Below are 25,626 nucleotides of genomic sequence, written 5' to 3'. Positions count from 1 at the left end.
CAACTCCTTACCTTTCAGTATTATATGGACCAATTACCTATCTCTGTAGCTGTAGGGACGGGCAGAATGTGTAATAAGTAATAAAGCATATTCTGCTCCTAAGAATTTGTACAATGTATCATTCCTACCTTCTTGTAGTGCTTTGCAAGCTGTACAGGTTCTCCCTTGTCTATTCTTGGATTTATTTGCATTGTCTCTAAGTCGTTGATACCTTAGTAACTCATGTTATACATACATATATATAATATATATATATCTCGACACCGTATAATTACTTTCGACAACAATGTAATTTCTGCAATGGACAGGCCAGTCGTTAATAGTGACATTGTCCAGGATTTATCTCCTATCATAGCAGCTTCTATTCAATCGTCTACACATGCAAGTGACACAGCTCATTTAGCCTTTCAGTATGAGACTTAAGTAGTTAACACTGATTTTCCTGAGGTAAGAGACCGTCTCATTGAACTGTTAGCGACACATCGTCAAGCTCTGGCCTTAGCTGGGGAACGACTGGGAATTACGAATTGTGTTGTCTAAAACATTGATCTTAAACCAGGAATTTATTCCTAATACTACGAGCATTAAAGTACATGGTATTAAGAAATTAGTGATTATTTCTTTTTGACATGTTTTGTATTCTAACATCATGCATTACATTATAATTTTTTCTTTATCGACACCTTGCTCTATTTTGACATTTAGTCCTTCATTGATATTCAGTGCCTCATGGACATTTGCCCTATCACAGACATCTGGTCCCTCACAGTCATCCGATCTCTTATGCATACCTTGCCCCCCCTACGTCACCGCGTTCCACACCGACTATCCTTTGTTCGCTGACATTCTGTCCAGCATCCCTTCCTAAAATGATATTCTGTCCTCCACTGACATTACATCCTACCGTGATATTTTATCCTCCACTATGTATACCATCGTGATATTTTGTCCTCTGTCATTATATCTCTTCTTGATATTTTGTCCTCCACTATTATTACATTCCATCATGATATTTTGTCCTTTGACATTACATCCTAATGTAATATTTTGTCCTCTACAGACATTATATCCTAAAATGATATTTTGTCCTACATTGACATATTGCTCTACGTTATTGCCATACCTTACTCTGTTTACCCCAATACACTCTATTTCCCCTTCCCTTTGAATTCCTAAAAAAGGAACCAATTCATTACAAAACTCCCACAATGAGGTTTGTAAGAATGTTTGCCTCTGCAAGTAAGATGGATCTCATCAGAAGCATAAAGGTCATGACGCCTGGAAAAGAGATACCAAGGATCAAGAAAGTGGTATCCCAGTTGCATGTACAATCGCGATATACTCTCATTGATCCCTATGGTTCTACTGTTCCAACACATGCCAGCGTAGATCCCACAGACTATGTGACGGCTCCCACGCTGCTTCATCTCCTGAAGAAGGACCTTGTAATTCCGAACAAGTTCCTCTGATTTCACCCTACCCACATCGTTACTTCCCGTATGCACAATCATAACCGTGTTCGTCCGCCTTTGCTCCCTGATGGTCTGGGTACAATCAGCGATCCCACGGCCCGGTTGACATACACGCTTCCAATGTCGTTTGATCTTCCGCTGCAGGATGCCGTCATAGCCTCGCACCATGGAGTCCCCCACCACCAAGAACTCCTGATTTTCAGCCACCTCATCCTCCAGCAGAGCAAAACGATTGGCTAGAGCCAGCGGTTGCTCCGCAGAGCGCCCGCTTACCAAACGCGGGCTCGACAAACGGGATCCCACGGAGCGCCACTCGCTCATGGCAGTGGCATAAGTAGAAGAGGTGGAATGGTCTTTGGGTTGTGGGGAGAATTCACTCTTCTCACATAGCGCACTCTTGAGAAGACGAATTTCTCTTCACACTTCCTAAGACGGTCTTCCGGGTTCACACAACCTTCACAAGCTATTTCGCTCCTCCTCCGGCAATACAAACGGTAAAGAGAAAATATAAAACAACAAAAGAAAACAAAAGCGGTCACTAAATAAACTAAATACACGACGCTCACTCTACTTAACTTATACTGTCACTTCTACCTTTGAAGTACAGTAACAGTTTTGATTCTAAAGCACAAGAACAGTACTCTTTATCTTATACCTGTAACTGTATAGCGCTATACGTATACAATTACAAAAACACAACACAATCACTTGTCACCATTCGAAGGTATAACCTTCATAAGAAGTAATAAACATAAAAAGAGGTATGTGCTAGCTGATGTCTCGCGTGCAGGATTCGAACCCACTGCTTTCGGCCACCCGTAAGATCACCTTCACAGAGCCTTAACCCACTACACCAACAGAGACTGTAAAATCCTTGATGTAGCTAAAAGTGGGTCGATCATCATTCTTGATGCTGCGGTCTTATCACAAGTCCCGAAGTACCGGCTGCTGTACTGTAGCAAAACGAGAGATTATTTCCAGCAACTACGGGGTCTCCTTGGGGACCCTTCCACTGCCGTACCACCGTCTGAGGACCAACAGCTCCTCCATCTCCAGATGAACACAGATAGTCGTGGCTGCCATCCTAATGTGTTCCTCCCCATGGTGGTCTTTCTGTGACACCCTCCAGTCAGGAACAAACTAAAGGCGTTTTTACCAACGCATCCAGAATATCAAACGCTATCAAACATGTTTGAAGTCATTGGTAAACACGACTTACTGTGCTGCCAGACGACCCTCGCTCGCACCGTCTCGGAAAAAGTGTCGTACGGATCATAACAGAGTCAGCAGCCGTGGTGGGAACATCATGCCAGACCACGAGAATTGAGCCAAGGGACTTGCAGTTTGCTTGCCTAATAAAAGTTTTTCCTACATTCAAGTGGGCTTCCCGGGATCTGCACATGACAGCCGAGTGCTAAAGTCAACTTCACTTTATAAGAAAATCCAAAACGGTGACCTAAATTATTTCCCATCACCACAATATCATATTGTAGGAGACTCTGCCTTTGGAGACCAAAAGCATGTGATGGTACCATTTAAGAAATCTGGAAACTTATCGCAAGCACAAATTCTCTTCAATACTAAACTCTCCAAAGCAAGAGTTACCATTGAAAATGCTTTTGGTTTCTTAAAAGGTAGGTTTCGACGATTGAAGCATGTAGATGCTGATATTCTTCGGATACCTAAAATAATAAAAGCATGCTGTGTTCTTCACAACATATCAATAACTCAGCCTGATGAAATTAACATCCTCGAGAGGGATGGGCTGGTGGATGACGCTATTGAGTATTTCAGTTCTTCATTGTTGTCTGCCCTGCCACGAGACCAGGCTGGTGTGCTAAAAAGGCAGGCAATAGTGGCAATGCTACAGTGACAGGAAAAAGTAAAAGCAACCTGGAATATGACTGTTTAGGGTTTCAATAATTAGCCAAAATATATTGTTTTTTTTACATATCTTTACATGTTACAAAAATATACAAAATTCACATATATGTACATACATACATATACCAAGGCTTTTTCCCCCTTCCAAGGGAGGTAGCCAAAAAGGGAAAGGCATAAAAACACTCCCACCCATTTCATCCCTAAATACACTCCACACCCCTCCCACCCTCCCTTTCATCTGAGCACCTCCTGGATGACGGGTCATCCCTGCACCCTGCCCACCGCCCTGGGTCAGAAGCAGTGTCGCAAGACACAGCACATCCACAGCAAGGCATATGTACATGGTTTTTATTGATTGTGCCTCCCAAAATTTTGTAAAAGTGTTTTGACTCACTCTGAAATCCTCTTCAAGTGTGACGTGGCACATATAATTGGATGTACTTTTGCTTGTGTTCATATGGTAGGTTGGAGGGAATGCAGAGGGCAATGGAGGCAGGAAGGGTGTCAGAACCGGTAACTGAAGTCTTTCTAACAAGTCAGAGACCACAAGGGTGACTTCAGTTACCGGTTCTGACACCCTTCCTGCCTCCATTGCCCTCTGCATTCTCTCCAACCTACCATTCTACCATTTCAATGCAAGCACCAGTACATCCAATTATATGTGCCACATCACACCTGAAGAGGACTTCAGAGAGTCAAAACATTGTGTTATAGTCATTTGTCACCATGTAGTTATTTGGTATTATATTTTATTACAAAATCACTCATTGTTTTGTCTGCACTCTAATTCAATTCTTTTTAATCTTAGGATATTCAACCTCTCCCTCTTTATCTCCATGTCCATTTCGTGGCGTTCTCTATCACATTCTGCAATGCAAGACAAAAGTTCTTTAAGTTCTGCCATACTGTTTTGTTGTTTATCACTAGATGTTTTCAGTGTATTTTTCATATATTTCACGCACAATAACAGTTCCTTTCTGTCTGCAGAGGGTCTTAAGCTTCTGGTTCTTGTTCTTCTTGGGGGTGGGACATTCCCTCAGGGTGCAGGTGGCTCCTCACGTGTGGCTGGAGCAGGCTGTGGGGCTTGTGGGGCATGAGCAGGCTGAGGATCTGGTGGTGATGCTTGAGGAGGAGTTGGGGCACATTGCGAGGCTTCACCATGCTGAGGGTCTAGTAATGAGGCTTGTGTGGCTGGGTCTTCTTCCACAGGGTTGTCAACCTCCATTTCTGCCACACTCCTAGTACCCACTTCTGTGCCCTCCAACACACACAGATCTGGCTGGGACAGGGGATGATTCTTCAGAATTGAAGACAGGAGATTGTAAAATCGTGGCTCAGTCTTCTTTCCCCTCCCACTTGCCTTCTTGTAGTCCTCATAATGATGGAATATTGATTTGAGGTTGCGCCACTTGCCCTCAACTTGTCTCAGTTCCACGCCTGTGATCTAATTTGGGGGAAAAGTCAAAGTGGAATTAATATTTTTCAATATTAATTGATACATGCATCTTTTCATCATAAGGATTCCTAAACATACATTTGACAGAGAGAGGTCATTAATTGGGAAGCACATAAAGTAATGGTCTGGTTAACCATTTTTAAACCAAAAATATGTGAAGAAATTTTTTAGGTTCATAGCATACAAAACACAGACAGAGCAGGGGCACTACAGTCTTGGAATGCAGATCACACTGAATTACAGTGTGATGCTTCATGACGATGGTACCTTAACCTTGAGTTGGAAAATGGAATGAAGTAATGATGAAGCACTAAAATTATAATACAGAATCCAGTTACCATACCCATGCTGTCACTTAAAAAGCTATTAGTATTCATACGTGCATGTACAAAATCATGTACGAATCAAGCAGTTGGCAACCAGCTTCCCAATATCAAAGGCAGGTAACACTGAGAGGCTACCCATTATAACATAAGGACCTGACACATAGCATATGCCACATACAGAAAAGCATCATTGGTGGTAGGCAACATCCGGACAGGAACATATTACGTGCACTGCTTACATAATAGACATGCATACATCATAACAGTTTTCATTTAACTAATACCTCAATGTGATGCAGTTGGATGCCTGCTAGTCCCTGAAGGAAAAAAAAATATATTAAATGTGATACTCCAGCTGTAATGAATTGTGGTTACTAACAGATTATTATGGCGAATATCAATAAGAAAATGAACTCACATGGCCTAAATAATAACTTACCAATTCCTGCAACACTCTGGTGATGTCCTTCCACACAACGGCCTTTGTAGTTTTCTTGTCATTTAGGCGCGTGTAGTTTGCCTTGACAAGTTGCAGGAGTGCTTCTGTAGCCTCATAATTCCACAGTTCTTTCACCTTCCCTGAAAAATTAGGCACTCATTATAGTAAGGAAGTCATATCATTTCAAGTGCAAAATTATACAGGATATAAGAAACAGTGAAGAAAAAATACATGTGTGACCTACATGTATATTTAGAAGCACAACACAATACTAAAGACTGACATAGTCATGCCACAAGGGCCTAAACATACAAAAATTAGAGGCTACCCTATGGTCAAGCTTTACTGTTTGGAAGAAACAATCTGTGGTATGATGGTATGTACAAATAACAATGTACAGCCCTACACTAAAATTAAGGTCCTTGAACAGGCTGAAACTATTTACTGTAATAATATAAGATAACAAAATACTTTTCATTCATTACTTACAGTTCTCGCTCCATGTTGGTGGAAATTTTGGGGATAAATGGTTGGAATGAAATCTTAGCGGTTACAGCAGTCGTCCATGTTGTACGCAATGTTCGTGTTCTCTCAGCAGCATTTCAAAACAAATATCATTTCTCCGATATATTTGCTTTAATACGGATGTCAATAGCATACAACAATAAGGTAATTCTTTAATTCTTATTTTTCAGCAAGTATTATACGGATATATAGCATAAACTACACCAAGTTCACATAACTGGAAGACGAAGTCACAACCACATGAACTGACACGGACGTCCCTCACTAGACATATGTCTGAACTGTGTTGAGGTATCACAAGACAACACAACCATTTATTTCAAGTCTTATGGACAATTCTTTGGAATTCTAATGCCAGGAACAAGTTACTACTTTGATCTTCTTTTCATATAAAACAATTATCATAATCCTTAGGGCCTCAGAATTGTAATTATTTAATGTGATAGGAATGGCAATACCTTCCAGCCAATCAGAGTGCGTGTTAGCTATTCCGAGCATATTCGCTGCCGTATCTTCAAACGCCTCTCCCAGTCGTTTGATAAAACCTTCAAACATGTTTGAAAGCGTTTGATATTCTGATGCGTTGGTAAAAACGCCTTAAGTAATCACCTGTGAAGATTCTGGTAAAGAACACAAAATCATACCACGCTCTATTCTTTTATGGCAGGTTAATCCCCTACCCCACTCCATCTGTTTGGCATAAAAATAAATTATCACTAACTCTAGCCCTGTCCCCATCCAGGTGTAAGAAACCATTTCCTAAATTGGCGAGTTCCACTGGGACTAAAAGGTGTGTGTATATGTGCTCCCCTTCCCCACCACTGGGGATTCCCCATCAACACCCTACCAACTGACCAAATGAGGTAACCTTCACAAGAACCCCTTATTGTTTTGAAATTCATTAATAGTTCCCCATGTGTTCCAGCTTATGCTATATTGTCCGTGTATTGTCAGATTTTTTTTAAAACAATTTTGGCTACAATTAAAGTCACAACCATTTAATGGTGGCTAATAATAAAGTCACAGGAAAATTCACAACTTTGGTGAGGAAAGTAGGAAATCAAACCAAAATATTCAAATCCCTATGTCCCATTTTATAGTCCAGTGTTTCCCAACCTTTTTTTTTCTTTGGCAACCCCAATATGATCCTCATGATATGACCGTGACACTACTAATCATATATGTGTTAATATATCAGACAATCTCCTTGACAGTATATATAACTACTTGTTGACTGTAAAAAGTAGGGGATACGTATAATAAATATATGTGTGAGAAAGGTAATGTAAGGTTATAAAAGACAAAGTTAACATCATTGAATTTTATTGTAGCAATATGACTTTGGAAGCTTGATATTAATCAAAACAACCATACAAGATGTCTTGGCAACCCCACTTGGGGACAGCTTATTGTACTCGGTGGCCCCCACAATGCATCTTACTCACCTAGATTTATTTCTATTGAAGCCAATGGCAAAGGTTTTCTTTGTAACTGGCAATTTTCCACCACAGGGAGAAGTTAAGGTACTACACTATCCATGCTTGTCAATATTTGTAAATATTTGGAAGGAAAATAAAACAAACTCTCTTCTCATTTGCTTGCTCATTATAATACCAAGATACAACAATTGACATGTACTACAATCAAAAAGGGCTCTTTCTTCAGTGTTCATATTCTAATCGATAAGCAGTAATACATAAACAAGTTAATAACATTACACGTGTTTCATTTAATGTATACAATTAAAACAGCAATTTATAAGGTGAGCATGGCCTGTAAAGGATGCATTAAAGTATTGCTTTCTTTACTCTAACTTATTAATGCTACCACAATAATTTCTTTACCTGTTTGTTTAATAATCTATTTCACTAATTTGTTTTGTAAAGGTCCTATAAAATATCCACTAAAACATGTCCTCTGGTGTATGTAGGGCTTTACCACATCATTCTTAAGTTCATAATAACAATTTCATACAATAATTGTTCATACAGACAACCTGTGATTAAAAAATTGTAAGTGTAAAAAGAGCTAGGTATACATATTTTTTCCAAGGAATATGTCACATTCAATTTTGTCTCGAATGGCATAGGTCTGAGTCTGAACCTAACAACTCCCCACACAGCTCTAGTCTTTAGCAAGAAATGTGCAATGCAATGTCACACGAGAAAAGTTTTGCTCTTCCACAAGTTATCATGTGCCTTTTGAAAGCATCCCGAGAATACTGCATCATATGTTGCGTGATACTGCTCCTTCGTGAGAGAGCTGCATTGCACAGGTCATGGTAGAAAGGCTTCTCTCCATGTGGGACACCACATGCTATTTCAAAACACCCTCACATGAGACTAGTCCATGTCACAGGTCACACTGATGAAAAGGCCTTTTTTCCAGTGTATCACATGATATTTGAAATCATCCTTAGTTGAGAAAGCTGCATCACACAGGTTACACTGTAAAATGCTTCTCCTAAAAGGGTAAAACCATGATGTCTCTTGTAAGATGCATCCTGTATGGGTCATCATGTGTCATTTGAGAGCACCCTTTCATAAGAAAGCTTTATTGCACAGGTCACATTGGAAAAGCTTCTCTCCCGTGTGGGTCATCATGTGATATTTGAGATAGACCTTCCATGAGAAAGCAGAATCACAAAGGTTCCACTGAAATGGCTTCTCTCCTGTATGAGATATCATGTGATTTTGAGATGACCCTTTTGTGAGAAAGATAGATTGCACAGGTCACACTGGAATGGCTTCTCTCCTGTGTGGGTCATCATGTGACATTTGAGATCAGCCTTTCATGAGAAAGCACAATCACACAAGTCACTCTTGAATGGCTTCTCTCCTGTGTGGGTCATCATGTGACATTTGATATCACATTTTCGTGAGCAAGCAGATTCTCACAAATTACAATGAAAAGGGCTTTCTCCTGTGTGGGTTGTCATGTGACATTTAAAATTATCCTTTTGTGAAAAAGCAGAGTCGCACAAGTCACACTGGAAAGGCTTCTCTCCTGTGTGGGACACCATGTGATATTTAAGATGACCCTTTTGTGAAAAAGTAGAATCACACAGGTCACACTAGAAAGGCTTCTCCCCTGTGTGGGTCACCACGTGACATTTGAGATCACCCTTTCGTGAGAAAGTAGAATCACACAGGTCACACTTGAATGGTTTCTCTCCTGTGTGGGTCATCATGTGACATTTCAGATGACTCTTTCGTGAGAAATCAGAATCACATAGGTCACACTGGTATGGCTTCTCTCCTGTGTGGGTCATCATGTGACATCTGAGATTACTCTTTCGTGTGAAAGTAGAATCGCACAACTCACACTGGAAAGGCTTCTCTCCTGTGTGGATCATCATGTGATATTTAAGACCACCCTTTTTAGCGAAAGCAGAATTGCACAGGTCACACTGAAAAGGCTTCTCTCCTGTGTGAGTCATCACGTGACATTTGAGATCACCCTTTTGTGAGAAAGCAGAATCACACAGATCACACTTGAAAGGCTTCTCTCCTGTGTGGCTCATCACGTGATATTTGAGCTCATCCTTTCGTGAAAAAGCAGAATCACAAAGATCACAATGAAAACACTTCTCTCCTGTGTGGATCATCATGTGACGTTTAAGATTACTCTTATGGGAGAAAGCAGAATCGCAAATGTCACACTGGAAAGGCTTTTCTCCAGTGTGGGTTACCATGTGACTTTTGATATCACGTTTTCGTGAGAAAGCGGAATCGCATTGGTTGCACTGGAATGGCTTCTCTCCAGTGTGGGTCATCATGTGATATCTGAGTTCGCACTTTCGTGAGAAAGCAGAATTGCAAAGATCACATTGGAAACACTTCTCTCCTGTGTGGATCATCATGTGACGTTTAAGATTACTCTTTTTTGAGAAAGCAGAATCACAAAGGTCACACTGGAAAGGCTTTTCTCCAGTGTGGGTCATCATGTGACTTTTGAAAACACCCTTATGTGAGAAAGCAGAATCACACAGGTCACACTGGAAAGGCTTCTCTCCTGTATGGGCCATTGCATGATATTTGAGATGACCCTTTGGTGTGAATGCTGCTGCATCACACAGGTCACATTGGAAAGGTGTCTGTCCTGTATGGATCATCAGGTGATATTTGAGGTGACCTTTTTGTGAGAAAGCTGAATTGCATAGGTCACACTGAAAAGGCTTTTATCCTGTGTGGGTCATCACATGACATTTGAGATGACCCTTTTGTGAGAAAGTTGCATTGCAAAGGTCACATTGGAAAGGCTTCTCTTCTGTGTGGATCATCACATAATATTTGAACTGGCCCTTTTGTGAGAAAGCAGAATTACATAGTTTACGTCTGAATGTCTTCTCTCCTGTGGGTGTCATTATTTGACATTTGTGATACCCTTTCATGAGACTACACTGTAAAAATCACACAGGTTATACTAGAAAGGCTTCTCTCCTGTGTGGGTCATCATGGGACATTTAAGATTAACCTTTTGTGAGAAAGTAGAACTGCACAGGTCACACTGGAAATGCTTCTCTCCTGTGTGGGCCATTACCTGATATTTAAGATGACTCATGTGATAACTATGCCACAGATATCACACAGGATTGTCTTTGCTCCTGAAAAAAAAAAATAATAATAAAAGATTGACACCTAACTCTTGGAGATTTTCAATAATACAATTGTGGGTGTTTTGTACACAAATCATTTCATACTCAAGTCCCTTTGTACCTAAAAAGACCATGTGTACATGCCATCACCTAACATAAAATAGGTAGAAATACTAACAGATATGGTCCTGATATATTGCATCCTACTTTTTCATTATGAATGCAGTGAAAGCCATCCAATAGCTACATGCGTAATCATGTAACTAAAACTAGAATGACTCAAAATTTGCTCTAGCCTTTTCATCTGGTCATAAGATTTGGAAGGGGGTAATGGCCCAGCTAACCACAACAGTCATTTATTAATATAACTCCATAACATTCCACATTTGGGCTCACAAGACCTGAATCCAAACATGACATTCTGTAGGAAGGTTTACTCAGTTCATCTCACTTATCTGACTAAAATAAGTGATGCAATTCACATTAAGATACATGGTATACTTATGCTATTATTTTAGCAAAACACAACAAATAAATGTGATCTAAGAAACTGTACATATACTAGCCATATTTTCTTTTGTCGCATTTAGTAAAATCTATCAATAATGCCTACTAAAAAGAACCATCAATTATGTTCTCAAGCAGGAACTGCTATCAATGAAGGACATACATATACCAAAGGCTTTTTCCCTCTTACAAGGGTGGTAGCCAAAAAACAAAGGCATAAAAACAACTCCCATACATTCCATCCCCAACATACTCCACTTTCATCCACCCCCTTCCCTTCCTCTTATCTTGGCACCTCCTGGATAACGGGTCATCCCTGCATCTTGTCCACTGCCCTGGGTCAGAAGCAGTGTCACAAGACACAGCACATCCACAGCAAGGCCACTTCATTAAATCAGTGATGCCCACCCCCCCTCCGTCCCCTCATGCAGAAAAGGAGAAGACAGGGAGAAATCCCTTCGGGCTGTGTCCATTTATTTCTCACACATACTCCTTCACCCCCCAACCCCCACCCACTCCCCCCTCATGCATCACAGTATCATCCATACACAACCCTTCTCCACTCACCCATATCTTCTATCTTCTCCAATCCTACCTCAACAGTCATTCTCCTCTTTCCCAATGCTCCTTTTACCCCATCCATCCATCCCTGATGTTCACATCCTCCACCTCTGCCTTCCACACCTCTTTTACTAATCTTTCTTCAATCATTCTTTCCATGTGTCCAAACTAACCCAATATGCTTTCAACCCTATCTCCCAACTTCTTTTCCACCCCCCATTCTCCTCATCTCCTCGTTTCTCACTCTATTCAGCCTAGTAACCCTTATCATACTTCTCAGGCATCTCATCTCCAACACATTCAAACTCCTCCTCTCTTATGTTCCATGTTTCTGCCCCCTACAGTGCTGTCGGCACAATCACTCCTTCATAAAATCTCCTCTTAGCATCCATTCCTAAATGTCTATTTCTCATTACACTTTTAAATCCTCCAAGGTATTTACTTACCTTTCTTAATCTACATTCTACCTCCACCTCCACTCCTCCCTTTCCCACCATATTCATACCCAAGTATCTAAAACTATCCACTTCCTCCAGTCTCTCTCCCCTAATACTTACTTCCAGTCTGCTGCCACTTTTTCTCCTTGTACATCTTATCACCTTACTTTTACCCACATTTATCTTCAACTTCCTTCTTTTGCACACCTTCTTAAACTCTGTCACTAACTTCCTCAACCCCTCCTCTGACTCTGCTACAAGTGGACTGCTTTTCTAGATCTACAAAAAGCATTTGATAAAGTACCACATAAAAAACTAATAAGAAAAATAAAATCAATAGGTGGCATCAAAGGAAAATTATTGGAATGGATGGAAGACTTCTTAATTGGGACAAATACTCGACCTGGGAAGAAATGATAAATGGTGTCCCGCAAAGTTCGGTATTGGCTCCAATCATGTTTGCCATATATATAAATGACATGGATGAAGGAGTGGATATGAGCTTCTTCACAGATGACACAAAAATACCAAAGAAAGTAAGTACAAAGGAATATTGTGAATCATTATAGATTGACCTAGACAAAATCTGGAAATGGACTCAAAAGTGGGAAGTGAACTTTAATATCAAGAAATGTAGTATAATGGATTTTGGAAAAAGTAAAAATAGAATACTGAGAAATTATAAACTTGGTGAAGAAGAAGTCAAAAAAGTGAACTCGGAAAGAGACCAACGAGTAATACAGTAATCAGCAAAGACATGTCCGGACATATCAATAAAATAGTCAGAGAAACCTTCAACCTAGGTCAATGAAAGTGGCATTTGACTACTTAGATGAGGAAATCATAAAAAAAAATACTAGTTACACTAATAAGACCAAAACTGGAGTACACTGCAACACTAAGGACACCCAGTACTAAAAATATAAAGAAATTAGAAAGAATACAAAGAGCAATGACAATGATGGCACCAACACTCTGCAAATTAACATACAAAGATTGTCCAAATTGGAACTACCACCTCTGGAACAAAAGAAGAGAAAGAGATCTACTGACTATTTATAGCAGCATTTCTCAACCAGGGTTCCGCTAAAGGTTATTGTAATAATGTAATATAGACATTATTCTATCTAACCTATTATTATGATGAAAATAAAATGAGAAAGATGATATACGTGTTTTTTTTTTTGTGCAGGGGTTCCTTGAGACATGCAGTTTATTTTAAAAGTTACGCAACGGTAAAAGGTTGAGAAACGCTTATTATGATGTGTGGTGGCTGGTGGCAAGTAGTGTAGATACCTGGTTGGGCAGTTTCTCAAGGCCAGGCATGTAAAGCAGCATTTTGCTATGGAAGGGGCAATGTCTCAGACACTAAATGGCATGAGATGTATGGATGTGAAATGAATGTGTCCCATTCCTCTAGTTGTGGATTGAAATTCTATACTTCTCTCCTATTCCAAGCAATAATTGTTAATTACCTGCCTCAACAGTCCCAGCAAACATGGCAAAGGTGGTGGTTTTGGCCACAGCCATGCACCTCGTGGTGTAGGCTCATCACCTACCTTCTTCCTGGTAAAACTTCCACAAAGGACAACACTTCCTCCTATCAAGAATCTCAGATATTGTTTTGTAGTTTGATTCATTTGAATTTGATATTGATTTCTACAGCTAAACTAGGTACAAGCACAAATTAAAAAAAAAAAAAAACTTTCATCCCTTAGAATTCTTGTTGCATATGAAAAAAAATTCATTAGAAACAAAATACTTTTTAATTTTTTTTAAATAGCTTGAAAAATAAGGGAGATAAGATTTCTTGAATTAATTTTTTATCACGAATTTTTGGCTAGACTTTACCATAAAAGGTTTGAATTAAGGGTGGTAATTTGTAAAGATTTTGGAAAATACAAATAAACTTTAAACCACTGGTCCAATTTTATTGAAATTTGAATTACTTGGGCATAATGGGTCAACAAATTATCTGAGCATGTCAAAGACAATGTGGAACATCTCCATCATACCAAATCTGCCTTTTCATGGCAACTATTAAGTTGTCAATTTAGAGATGATCATCAGTAAAATCCAAACCCCTGGACCAATTGACATGCAACTTGGCATGTGAAGGTTTTATGGGTCAACAAATCACCTGAGCATGTCAAAAACAAAGCAGGACCTTCCTTTTGTACTATTCTTACTAACACCTATCATATTGCCATGGCAACTATTGTCAATTTAGAGATAATCATCCATGAAATCCAAACCCATGGCCTAATTGACATGCAACTTGGCATGTGAAAGTTTTATGGGTCAACAAATCACCTGAGCATGTCAAAAACAATGTATGACCTTCCTTTTATACTATTCTTACTAACACCTTTCATGTTGCAATGGCAATTATTGTCAATTTAGAGATAATCATCCATAAAATCCAAACCCCTGGCTCAATTGACACGCACCTTGGCATATGAAGGTTTTATGTGTCACCAAATCACCTGAGCATGTCAAAAACAATGTAGGAGCTTCCTTTTGTACTATTCTTACTAATACCTTTCATGTTGCCATGGCAACTACAGTATTATCAATTTGGAGATAATCATCCTTAAAATCCAAATCCCAGGCCCAACTGACATGCAACCTGGCATGTGAAGGTTTTATGGGTCAACAAATCACCTGAGCATGTCAAAAACAATGTAGGACCTTCTTTTTATACTATTGTCAATTTAGAGATAATCATTTGTAAAATCCAAACCCTTGGCCCAATTGACATGCAACTTGGCATGTGAAGGTTTTATGAGTCAACAAATCACTCAAGTATATCAAAAACAATGTAGGACCCTTTTAAGTTGAAGATGGTTAAAGAAAATTAAGAAAAGTGGGAAATATTTGCTGACGACACTGCACTTGTAGCAGGATCACAGGAGGGATTGAGGAAGTTAGTGACAGTTTGAGAAGGTGTGTGAAAGAAGGAAGCTGAAGATAAATGTGGGTAAAAGTAAGGTGATGAGATATACAAGGGGAGAGAGTGACAGCAGGCTGGAAGTGACCATTAAGGGCAAGAGACTGGAGGAAGTGGATATTATTAGATATTTGGGTGTGAATGTGGCAGGAAAGGGAGGACTGGGGGTGGAGGTAGAATGTAAATTGAGAGAAGCGAGTAAATACCTTGGTGGATTAAAAAGTGTAATGAGAAATAGACATCTGGGAATGGATGCTAACAGGAGGTTATATGAAGGAGTGATTGTGCCAACAGCATTGTACGGGGCAGAAACATGGAACATAAGAAAAGAAGAGAGAGGGAGTTTGAATGTGTTTGAGATGAAATGTCTGAGAAGAATGATAGGGATTACTAAGCTAGATAGAGTGGGAAATGTGGAGGTGAGGAGGAGAACAGGGGTGGAAAGGGAGCTGGGAGATAGGGTTGATGAAAGAATATTAGGATGGTCTGCACACATGGAAAGACTGAGTGAAGAAAGATTAGTAAAAGAGGTGTGGAAGGCAGAGGTGGAAGGAGTGAATATGAGGGGGCGTCCTAGGATGAGATGGATGGATGGGGTGAAAGGGGCATTACAAAAGGGAGGAATGTCTGTTGAGGAAGGATGGGAGAGGACAGAAGATAGGGGTGAATGGAAAAAGGTTGTGTATGGATGATGCTGTGATGCATGAGGGGGAGTGGGTGGGGGATGGGGGTGAGGAAGTATGTATGACAAAAAAAATTGACGCAGCTTGAAGGGATTTCTCCCCGTCTTCTCCTTTTCTGCATAAGGGGATGAAGAGTGGGGGTCGCTGAATTTATGAAGTGGCCTTGCTGTGGATGTGCGACACTGCTTCTGACCCAGGGCAGTGGACAGGATGCAGGGATGACCCGTCATCCAGGAGGTGCCAAAATGAGAGGGAGGGAGGAGGGTGGAGGGGAGTGGAATATGTAGGAAATGGATTGGGTGGGAGTGGTTTCTATACCTTTTTCTTTTTGGCTACCCCCATGTAAGGGGGAAATTTTCTTTGGTATATGTATATTCCTATCATATAACATGTTCCATCAGTGTATGTATGCACTACGTAATGTATATGCAGCTAAAAAACTCTACTATCACATTAACAAGTGCATAAACAGGTGCCTTAGCCCTTACCCTTAGATTGCCTCTCGGTACACTAACCATTCAGAGCTGCAACTATCTTAAGACCTAACTTAAATTTACGTTGATATTGATATCGGTGCACTATTTTTTACACCAATTTACTGAAATAGAAAAATTAATAAAATATTTTTACTTTCAAAGGAGTTATTTCGTTTAATCATGTTATCTATAATCATGATAATCTGAATAAACAGCCTTATTTCAACAGCTCATGTCTATTAGCATGAAACCCAGAAGAAAATTAAGTCTTGTCTTTAGACCTCTACTAGTCTTGAGACTTTTCATGGTCATGGACATGGTCCATGACATGGAATACCGACCATATTATGAATAGTTACTTTATATACTTGCTATCATAGCTATAGCCAGCTATGTAAATAGGCATTGCATAGCCTCTCCAACACCTTAAAATTCATACCATAACAATGTAAGTCCTATTTGTGCACAGCACCCTCTACGACTACTACTAGTAATATCTCCGACATGTCATGTGTAAACAAACGTGACTAAGTATCAGAGAATATGCCTACATGTTCTCCGATAAGACCCAGCTGGCAAATCACCAATGATCTTAAAGTTGCTCATTTCCGGGAGAAAATAGGCTAAAAAACATGAATATCACATTAAAATATTCATTTATAGGTGCATTATCTTTAGATTTCCAATTGGAAAAATAATTTGCCATGTCTAATAGCCAAATCTGCAATTAAATTGGTGAATTTGTTTTTGTTTTTGAAGAACTGGGCATACATTTGCGAAACAGCAAGACAATTTGAAAATTCTGCACATGCACTGAATGCTACAAGCATTCAAATGTGCCGCAAAAGATGGTGGTGTAAACATTACATCCACGATGGTGACATCACCTGCGGATTCGCACGTACCTACCTACATGTTCTCCATTAAGGCTCAGCTGTCGCATTACCAACGATCTACCTACATGTTCTCCATTGAGGGTCAGCTGTCGCATTACAAATGATCTAAAGTTGCTCATTTCTGGGAGAAAATAGGCTAAAAAGCATTTGTATTACATTAAAATATTTTTATAGGTGCCTTACCTTTAGATTTTTACTCAGAAAACTTTTGCCAAGGTTAATAACCAAATCTGCATTTAAATTGGTGAAAATTTCTTTGTTTTTAAAGAATTGGCCATACACTTGCTAGCTAGGTCAAACACCACTAGAGATGCCACCGTCTATGATGTCCACCAACAGCATGTCATTTTATGCGCACGCCATTCAAACAGCCAAATGTACATATTGCAAGAAATTTACATACATACATACATATACCAAGGCTTTTTTTCCCCTTACCAGGGGGGAAGCCAAAAAGGACAAGACACAAAAACATTCCCACCCATTTCATCCCCGAAAACACTCCACACCCCTCCACCCTCCCTCACATCTTAGCACATGAGTGTATTTACTAAGATCATAGTAAATTTCAACCAATCACATCATCAGTTACATGTCGGTACATAAAAACATAAGATAAACATGGCGGCCTGCATTCAGCAGTAAATCGAAACTTTGTTATGTTTCAACATGAAAAATGAGCTAAAAAACTCCATTAAATGGGCAACACACCCAAATAAACAAAAACTACTAGTCTCATGGATTATTCTAATATCAAAACCAGGACAGGGTATTACAGGAGAGCTGAGAAAGTCCAAATTAGTTTTTTTCCTATCGGGTCGGATTATCGGATAACACGTTTCGGCCTGATTTTCTGGGACATAATATGCCTGATGTTGTTCCCTTCAAAATGCAATATCTCGGGAACTAAGACTAGATGGATAATTCCAATTGCATTGTACTCATAGTGACATTCTGCATCCCATGAGAACTACTTCAGCTCAAATATCAGGAATTCCATTTGGTCAATTTATAGTTTCAGCCAACCAACAATTTTCTGATGTGGCTTATGTGTTTCTGGTGAGATATGTTGTGTATTGATTGATGGTGTACATCATTTCTGTCACAAATGCGTAGTTTTCAAGTAATGAAATTTTCAACTTATGCCTACATCTCCCCAACGATCTTGGGGACCTATGGGAAATTGGGGTTTTTGGGTGGGGAGCATTAAATTGAGTAATGAGCATTGCAAAACAGGTCTAAAATCAGCAACACATAAAAAATATATGAAAATACATAAATTACACCTTTGAGGGCGGCAGTGACAGCGGTTGATGCAAGCGTAGCTATGTTATTGTTGAGCAGCATTACCAACAATTCACAAAATTTCTACATTTAGCAAAGCCCACTCCACCCGTGCAAGAGTTGCTAACCCTAAATTAGGGAATAAATTCATGAAGCTTCGACAGGACTGAGAGTTGCAATTTTGTACACAACTAACCCAACCTAACCTAACCAAACCTAGCTAGGGGCTTTGCCTAACCTGACCTGACCTAACCTATCCTACCTGGGGGCTTTGCCCCCAGACCCCTCTAATCCCCACCAAAGCACTCTTAGTAACATAACTTGAGCTCTCTCTAAAGTATAACTATTAGTATAAATGTATGTTTATCTATTATAACTATTAGCTAATAAACTAGATTGTAACCATATTTTCCGTAAATTGAAAACCACAATAATAGCATTAGCTAAATGTAGCGGATAAATCATAAATGTGGCAACGCTGCTCAACAATAACAGCAACACTCGCTACACAATTACAGGCTGCACAAATACAACACCTACAGACCATTTACTCCATGAAACAAAAGTCCTCAAAGTCAAGGACCACCTCGACATGAGAGGCACACAAACACTTGCCGCAGCCACCACAAACACATCACACCCAATACACTACATAGCAGAACACCCACAAACACCAAGAAACATCAAAACAACACCCAAGGACCTGTATCACACACAGATACTCTCTTCTCTTCCTCCACAACCACCAAATACCAGCCTCCGGAAACATATTCATAATCATATCTCTCACCGCTCCATTAACACACTGAAAGACAACACACTGCTGCATGCCAGACCCCCTGATATCCACCCTTCTGAATCCTCTCTCCCACAAAAGGACAGAGTACACCTGGCCGGACTGCGGTGCAGCCACCACCCAGCACTTCTAAGCTACCAGAAGAGACTGGATGACCGCATTGTGAACAGCTGCCCAGGATGTAACACTTCACCCCATACCATACAACACATAATGGAAGACTGCATTATACACAATCATGCATGCATACAACACAACATACACTCTATAAAGGATTTGTGGGAAAACCCAGTTTTGGCTGTGGCATTCCTTGGGGAGACAGGACTGCTCGGACAGACAGTCTAGGGAACGACAACAACAACACTCGCTACCGCCATCAAAGGTGTAATTTATATATTATCATATATTTTTTGTGATTTTCTTGATTTCTGACCTGCTTTGCAACACGCGTTACTCGATTTAATAATTCCCAACCCAAAAACCCCAATTTCCCATAGATGTAGGCATTTTGGGAGGAGATGTAGGCATAAGTTGAAAATGTCATTACTTGAAAACTACGCATTTGCGACAGAAATGATGTACACCATCAATCAATACACAACATATCTCACCAGAAACACATAAGCCACATCAGAAAATCATTGGTTGGGTGAAACTATAAATTGTTCTTCCATTTATATGTTGACCTAGCTACACTTGCAGAACAACAAGATAATTTGAATATCCTGCACATGCGCTGAATGCTACAAGCATTCAAACTGAGGCATTATCATTCAAACATACCGCAAAAGATAGCAGTGTAAACAGTACATACGGCGTTGCCTGCAGATACGCGCGTACCTACCTTAACTTTTTTTTTTTTTCAGGAGCCACTCCCATAAGTGTCAAAATAATCTTGATAGAAATAACACTAACAGCCTATGGATAAAAATATAAATTATTTGCGACACCCTTGAATGATATATAATGACCCTACCAACCTAACCTAAACTATCGCCACCTATACCCACATGGGGGTTGGATTAGGTTAGATAGTATTTGTTCAGTTTTTACCCTGGGCACAATATAGTGTTAGAAAATTGAATATTAATTTTGTATATTATAATACATGAACGTAATATGCGATTTTCTGGATGGAAATGAAAAAAAATACCTTGCTACAAGAAAATATGCTAATGAACGAGTTGAAAAGCCCGCCGTCTCTCATGACGATGACAACGAGGACAATCCAGATGACATTTAATTTGTAGATCATGATTTATGAAATGCAGATTAGGTTAGGTTAAGTTAGTTGAGGTTAGACGAATTTATCATATTTTCATTTCTTCGACGTCGGCATCTATCATAACAAACATGGTGGACCATTCGTTCAGCGCGACTTCGATACTTAAGAAATCTGTTTTAGCAACTTTTTGTTTTTTTATTTTCGCCCACAAAATTGCACATTACGTTGATACATTATAATTTACAAACTTAATATTTAATTTCCTATTGCTATATTGTGCCCAGGGGCGAAACTGAACATTTCTCGGTTAGACTGACCTCTCCCCATCTCTCCATCAACCACTACAAAAACAAGCTTGTGTGATTATCTTATTGAGTAACTGTTATACCAAGAGAATGGCCTCTACAAGTGAGTTACAATTATATTTGTGACGAATTTGTGCCCCGTGGCAATTTTACTCATAAATCAGAATGACAATACAAAAACGTCTTCTGGTTGGACTACAGTGAAATCTATTTGAAACCGGGTTTTCCTTTATTTTGAGTATCCCAGCCAATAATGCATACAATCCCGTTAGCCCTGAGAAAGTTTACTAGACTAGTTGGTAATTGCACGTCTTACATGAGAGAATGTCACAATGACAATGTGGTTGTGGAACCCATGAAAAACCAGACCACATCAGCCAATCTTTAAGGTGGCGCCACACTAGGCATTTCTTAATAATATACTAACTTTTGGTGCTTGCTTTGCTATCAAACTCTTGCGTATCCGTTACATACGGATTGTTTTGCTTGATGATTTTTTGGCTGACGGCAAACGAAAATATCGCAGCTTGACGGCATGTTTTCTCGTATGTTTACAAACAAGTCTGTAACTGATGTGGTCAAATGAAAACCAAACGTTTTCATATTGTTTTTCACATTTTGATAGGTGTATAGTGATAATTAAAGATAATAAATGAATATATCATCCATAATCAATAATATACAATTTTATTTATATTCTATACATACACCCCAGGAATTGTAGCTCATTTTTGACTAGCAAACATCACCGAGGTGTCCGCACATTATGATTATGAATTTCTCGCTAACACTATTATACCCTATGCACTGAGATCTGGCCGTTAGGGCGGAGCACTGGGAGTTCCCCTGTGGTGCCACATATAATTATTTTATAATTTTATTTTATTATATAATTCTATTTTATAATTTTATAATGTTGCCTCATACGATTATATTATAATTTTTTGTCACACACCACCACTGAGATAAAAATCAAAGCAATGTTTTCTATACAAAGGTTTCGTTTCTTTAAGTGAAGATATGGCATATGTGCATGCGAGAGCGACGATGCCACTACATCTAATCTCTGGCCCCGCCCCCCTCACACTGCATTCAGAAAACATTGCATCCACACGCACGTTCTCGCCATGGATGCCCATATGTGGCAACACCGGGAAATCTCCTAGCCACGCCTTATCGGTCATTTCTCCTTGCGTTGACTATAGTTTTTCTGACGAGTTTTTGGCCTGCGGGTAGCTAAAACAATAACCAAACTTCCCGCCATTTTTTCTCCTACCACCCTGTAGAATATTACCATATATATTCCGAAAGACTGGGTAATAGTACTTCATTTGCTAAAACTTATGAAAGCTACAGAAACTGAATCTGAAGAAAAGATTGTCTCGGCTTGGGTGGCAAGATGTAGTGATAGAAGCGTTGTGGTGACGCGCCGCTGGTCAAATACAAAAAGGGGAGATAGATACTTTGAAGCTGGGTATGAGGAGGAGGGAGGGATGTTAGTAGAAGACGACAGTATAGAAAATGAAGCAAGTTAATTGGAACAGACCCGCTTGCATTGTTTTCGGATTGGTTAGTAGGACGTATTTTGGTTGACCAAGGGGTGCGTTCAATTTTTTTTTTCTTTTTCTTCAGAAGAGTTCAGCGTAATAATGACTGATGTTTACAAATTGGTTTCCAGCTTTGTTTTGCCAGTCATAATATGGTATATGTCTCAGGTAGGGTCCGAGAACAGTTATGATCTGACCTTTTTCCTCATTCTCCTTTTTTTACTCATTCGAGTACTGGTCTCCTGTACCCTACCTCTGGTGCTTCAGGTTATAATGTACTACTCCTTGGTGCTCATAGTAATTGTCCACTCGGCCCTGAGATTCAGGTTAAATGTTAGATTTAATTAATAGGTGACCCTAGCTGCAGTGCAGAATTCACTATAACTACATGTTACAGATGTAGAATATTGTAGTATATCATTAATGGTCCTACTCTGATATAGTACTCACTCATACATGTTGATACAGATGTAGAAAAATGCAGTATATTACTAATGGTACTACTCCGATATAGTACTCACTCATACTGTTTTGTTACAGTTTAACATTATTTTGTTGTTCCTTTGCTTGACGCAATGTTCCTTTTGGATGGTGCTCAAATTTTTGGGCTCAATGTTCCTATGTGTACAAACATTTCAGTAATATTAGCAAAACTATAATGCCGCGTCCACACGGTCGAGCTGTGCCTGGCAGACTTTGCCCTTACCGGGCTGACGATGATGGTTGGAGGTTAGTTGGCCGCAAGCAGAGGTTGGGAGTGGTTCAGTGCAGTACGATAACCATGGTTTCCGCCATACTTGGAAAGAAGGTAGCACTTTACAGCATCATAATTGCTGCCTGCATTAAAAAGAAAAAGAAGAAATCACGGAGACATGTCTGGTGCCGGGAGTGGTTACAAAGACGTGATTTAATGGGAAGCTCGGTGACAATCCTACGTGAATTGCAGGATGAAAATGAACAATTGTTTTGCAATTACATGAGAATGAACATAAGGAGCTTTTCTGTTCTCCTTTCGAAAGTGGAGCCATATATACAAAGGCAAGAGACAAATATGAGGAAAAGCATAGCACCAATAGCACGTCTTGTCGAGACCATTACACACTAGCACTATGTGCGGACATGGTGGTAAAGGTAACTTCGGTCTGTACTGAGCGGGTTTGCTAACTTTGCTCGCACCTCACCTCGTGCGTTTGGCAGCGATGTCACCCCTCCATCCAATGCCCGCAAATGTCGCCGGGAACGGACAGTTTGATGGTTTGCCCGATGAAATTGCCCGTTGTCGAGCAAAGCCCTCGTGCCCGGCGGACAATGCTCGACCGTGTGGACGTGGCATAACAATGTTTATGTGTCATATGTGTACTGACTGGTAATACTCATGAGTGTCTCTGGTCCCCTCAACCCCCTACGTATGTTGTCCGTGTGACTTAGTGTAGAATAATAACCTGATGAGTACCACAATGGAAATAAGCGTACATGCTTTTTGTGTTATCCTCGGCAATTTACATTTATTATTCCGAACTATGTGTCACAATTTTTGAGATTGTGACACACGGAATACAATTCTTTTTCATTTTCTTTCGTCCGCTTTCAAAACCCCAGCTACCAAACGCTTTCGCTCATGGGCCTAGCGGACGCAGGTTTCATTTTCTTTCGTCTTGCGTTCACCCCGCTTCGGCCCTTCATTCCCTATACTCTCGGGAATTACCAGAGTCCTTAAGACTTCTAGTAGCTACTTCCTGTCCTTTCTCCTTCTCCTTATCCTCATCAACTGTTGTGTCATTTTGGCAATCAATTACAGTGCCTTAACGAAGTTGAGAGAAACTTCTAATTATTAAGAGACCCCCCCCCTTCAGATTCAAGTGTTCTCACACGACCTAGGCCAAAGGAACAAACACCTTTGTCCCTTCCCTCCGCAGCTTCACGCGAATACCCCCCCCCCTGTGCGCTGCCACATATTTTTTAACCTAGGCAATTAGAATAATTAGGATCGTATCTAACACGCTCGTGAATAGTGTCTACCCTCAAGGAACAATTGGAACTGTGTCATCTTCCACATGAATATTATTCGTAGTACTCTTCAACACTAGTGGCGGGAACGTAGAAGTATTGGCAACGTTGGAGGCTAGCTGGCGGACATTTTGACCTGACATGCCGCGGGACACAGGTCAGTCTCTCCATTGAGTTCATCTAGGGAGGTCGGGTCGTTTTGTGTCTCGGAACTTCATCGCACCCTCTCCTCCCTTAGCGGCTTTCGATAACCTTCTTCCTCTAGTGACTGATTACGTGTAGAAAGACCCGACAAGTGATTTGGGTACAGACCCCTCCCGCCGGAACTCCACAAAGTGCAGTGTACGATTGACTAGGAATACGTCGGTGAAGTGTGTTGCTTGCAAAGCCCATCTCAGCGCCCGTCCTTAACCACCAAGCTTCGAGGTCGGTCAGTTTCCCGCTCCGATCCACACAAAGCCGTCGCCCCCCGCCCCCACCAGAAGCGGAGCCGCGCCGGTCGGAACTCAGCAGGAGACCGCGCCAATTGAAGACGTCTCCACACGCAAGACACACATTAAGTTAAGATGTTTTAGTATAAGTTATTTAGCTAGTAATCGCGCGCAGGGAATAGCTAGGATGTATGTGAAATCTAGTTAATTGTTAACTCACATTGTTAATGACAAGTAGCATAATTCTAGTGTCTAATTATAAAATTAATCAATCCATTAAAACTCACAATAGGAGTTCAGGGTTTCATTAGCCTAGGACGGTTCACTGAGTTGCCCCATCACCCCCCCCCCCCTCTTTGATTTACGTTCACGCTCGGCCTGGAGGGAGCACGAGTGGTCCCGTGTGGTGATACAAATCTCCTGGACTGCGGTTCCCCAACTGCAGCTATCCTCCCCCTCCCTTCATCACTCACTTAAGGTACGTATTACCCACACCCCCTCATCCTTCACCTCCTTCCACTGTCCAGGAAATTCGTGTCACTATGTGTTCTTGTCATTATTTGCACTTCATGTACATTGATTCATTGCCAAATAAAGTCTATCTATCTATCTATCCATCTATCTCCATCACAAACCTCCGCCCCATTTCACTTCTTGAAACACATGGGAAGGTATTTGAAAAAAAATCCTTACCCGACGCCTCCAAGCACACATCAGAACGCACAACATACTGCTTCCTATCCAATATCAGTGTTGCCAGGTGGTGCCAAATTTGGCAAAATGTGCCATAAAATGGCTATCTCTTAAAAAACTGCCAAATTC

At 40.3% G+C, this 25,626-nt stretch overlaps 1 protein-coding gene across 1 annotated transcript; it reads right to left on the bottom strand.

Moving 5' to 3' along the window:
• Positions 1-8,792: 8,792 nt before the first annotated feature.
• LOC143041174 (uncharacterized) lies at positions 8,793-21,384 on the bottom strand. The gene is made up of 2 exons (XM_076212998.1): positions 21,247-21,384; positions 8,793-10,708 (listed from the first exon to the last, which is right to left on the bottom strand). Exon 2 carries the CDS (start codon positions 10,214-10,216, stop codon positions 9,176-9,178), a length of 1,041 nt encoding a protein of 346 aa, XP_076069113.1. The 5' UTR covers positions 10,217-10,708; positions 21,247-21,384; the 3' UTR covers positions 8,793-9,175.
• Positions 21,385-25,626: the final 4,242 nt, after the last annotated feature.

Source organism: Oratosquilla oratoria, chromosome 30 (genome assembly GCF_046742065.1).
Source record: "Oratosquilla oratoria isolate Oo_2021 chromosome 30, ASM4674206v1, whole genome shotgun sequence".
NCBI classification, from domain to species: domain Eukaryota; kingdom Metazoa; phylum Arthropoda; class Malacostraca; order Stomatopoda; family Squillidae; genus Oratosquilla; species Oratosquilla oratoria.
This window is presented reverse-complemented; position numbering and strand designations above follow the sequence as displayed.

Excerpts from the sequence above, each read along its gene's own strand:
- LOC143041174 (XM_076212998.1), bottom strand. The coding sequence starts at position 10,216 with ATGATCCATACAGGACAGACACCTTTCCAATGTGACCTGTGTGATGCA.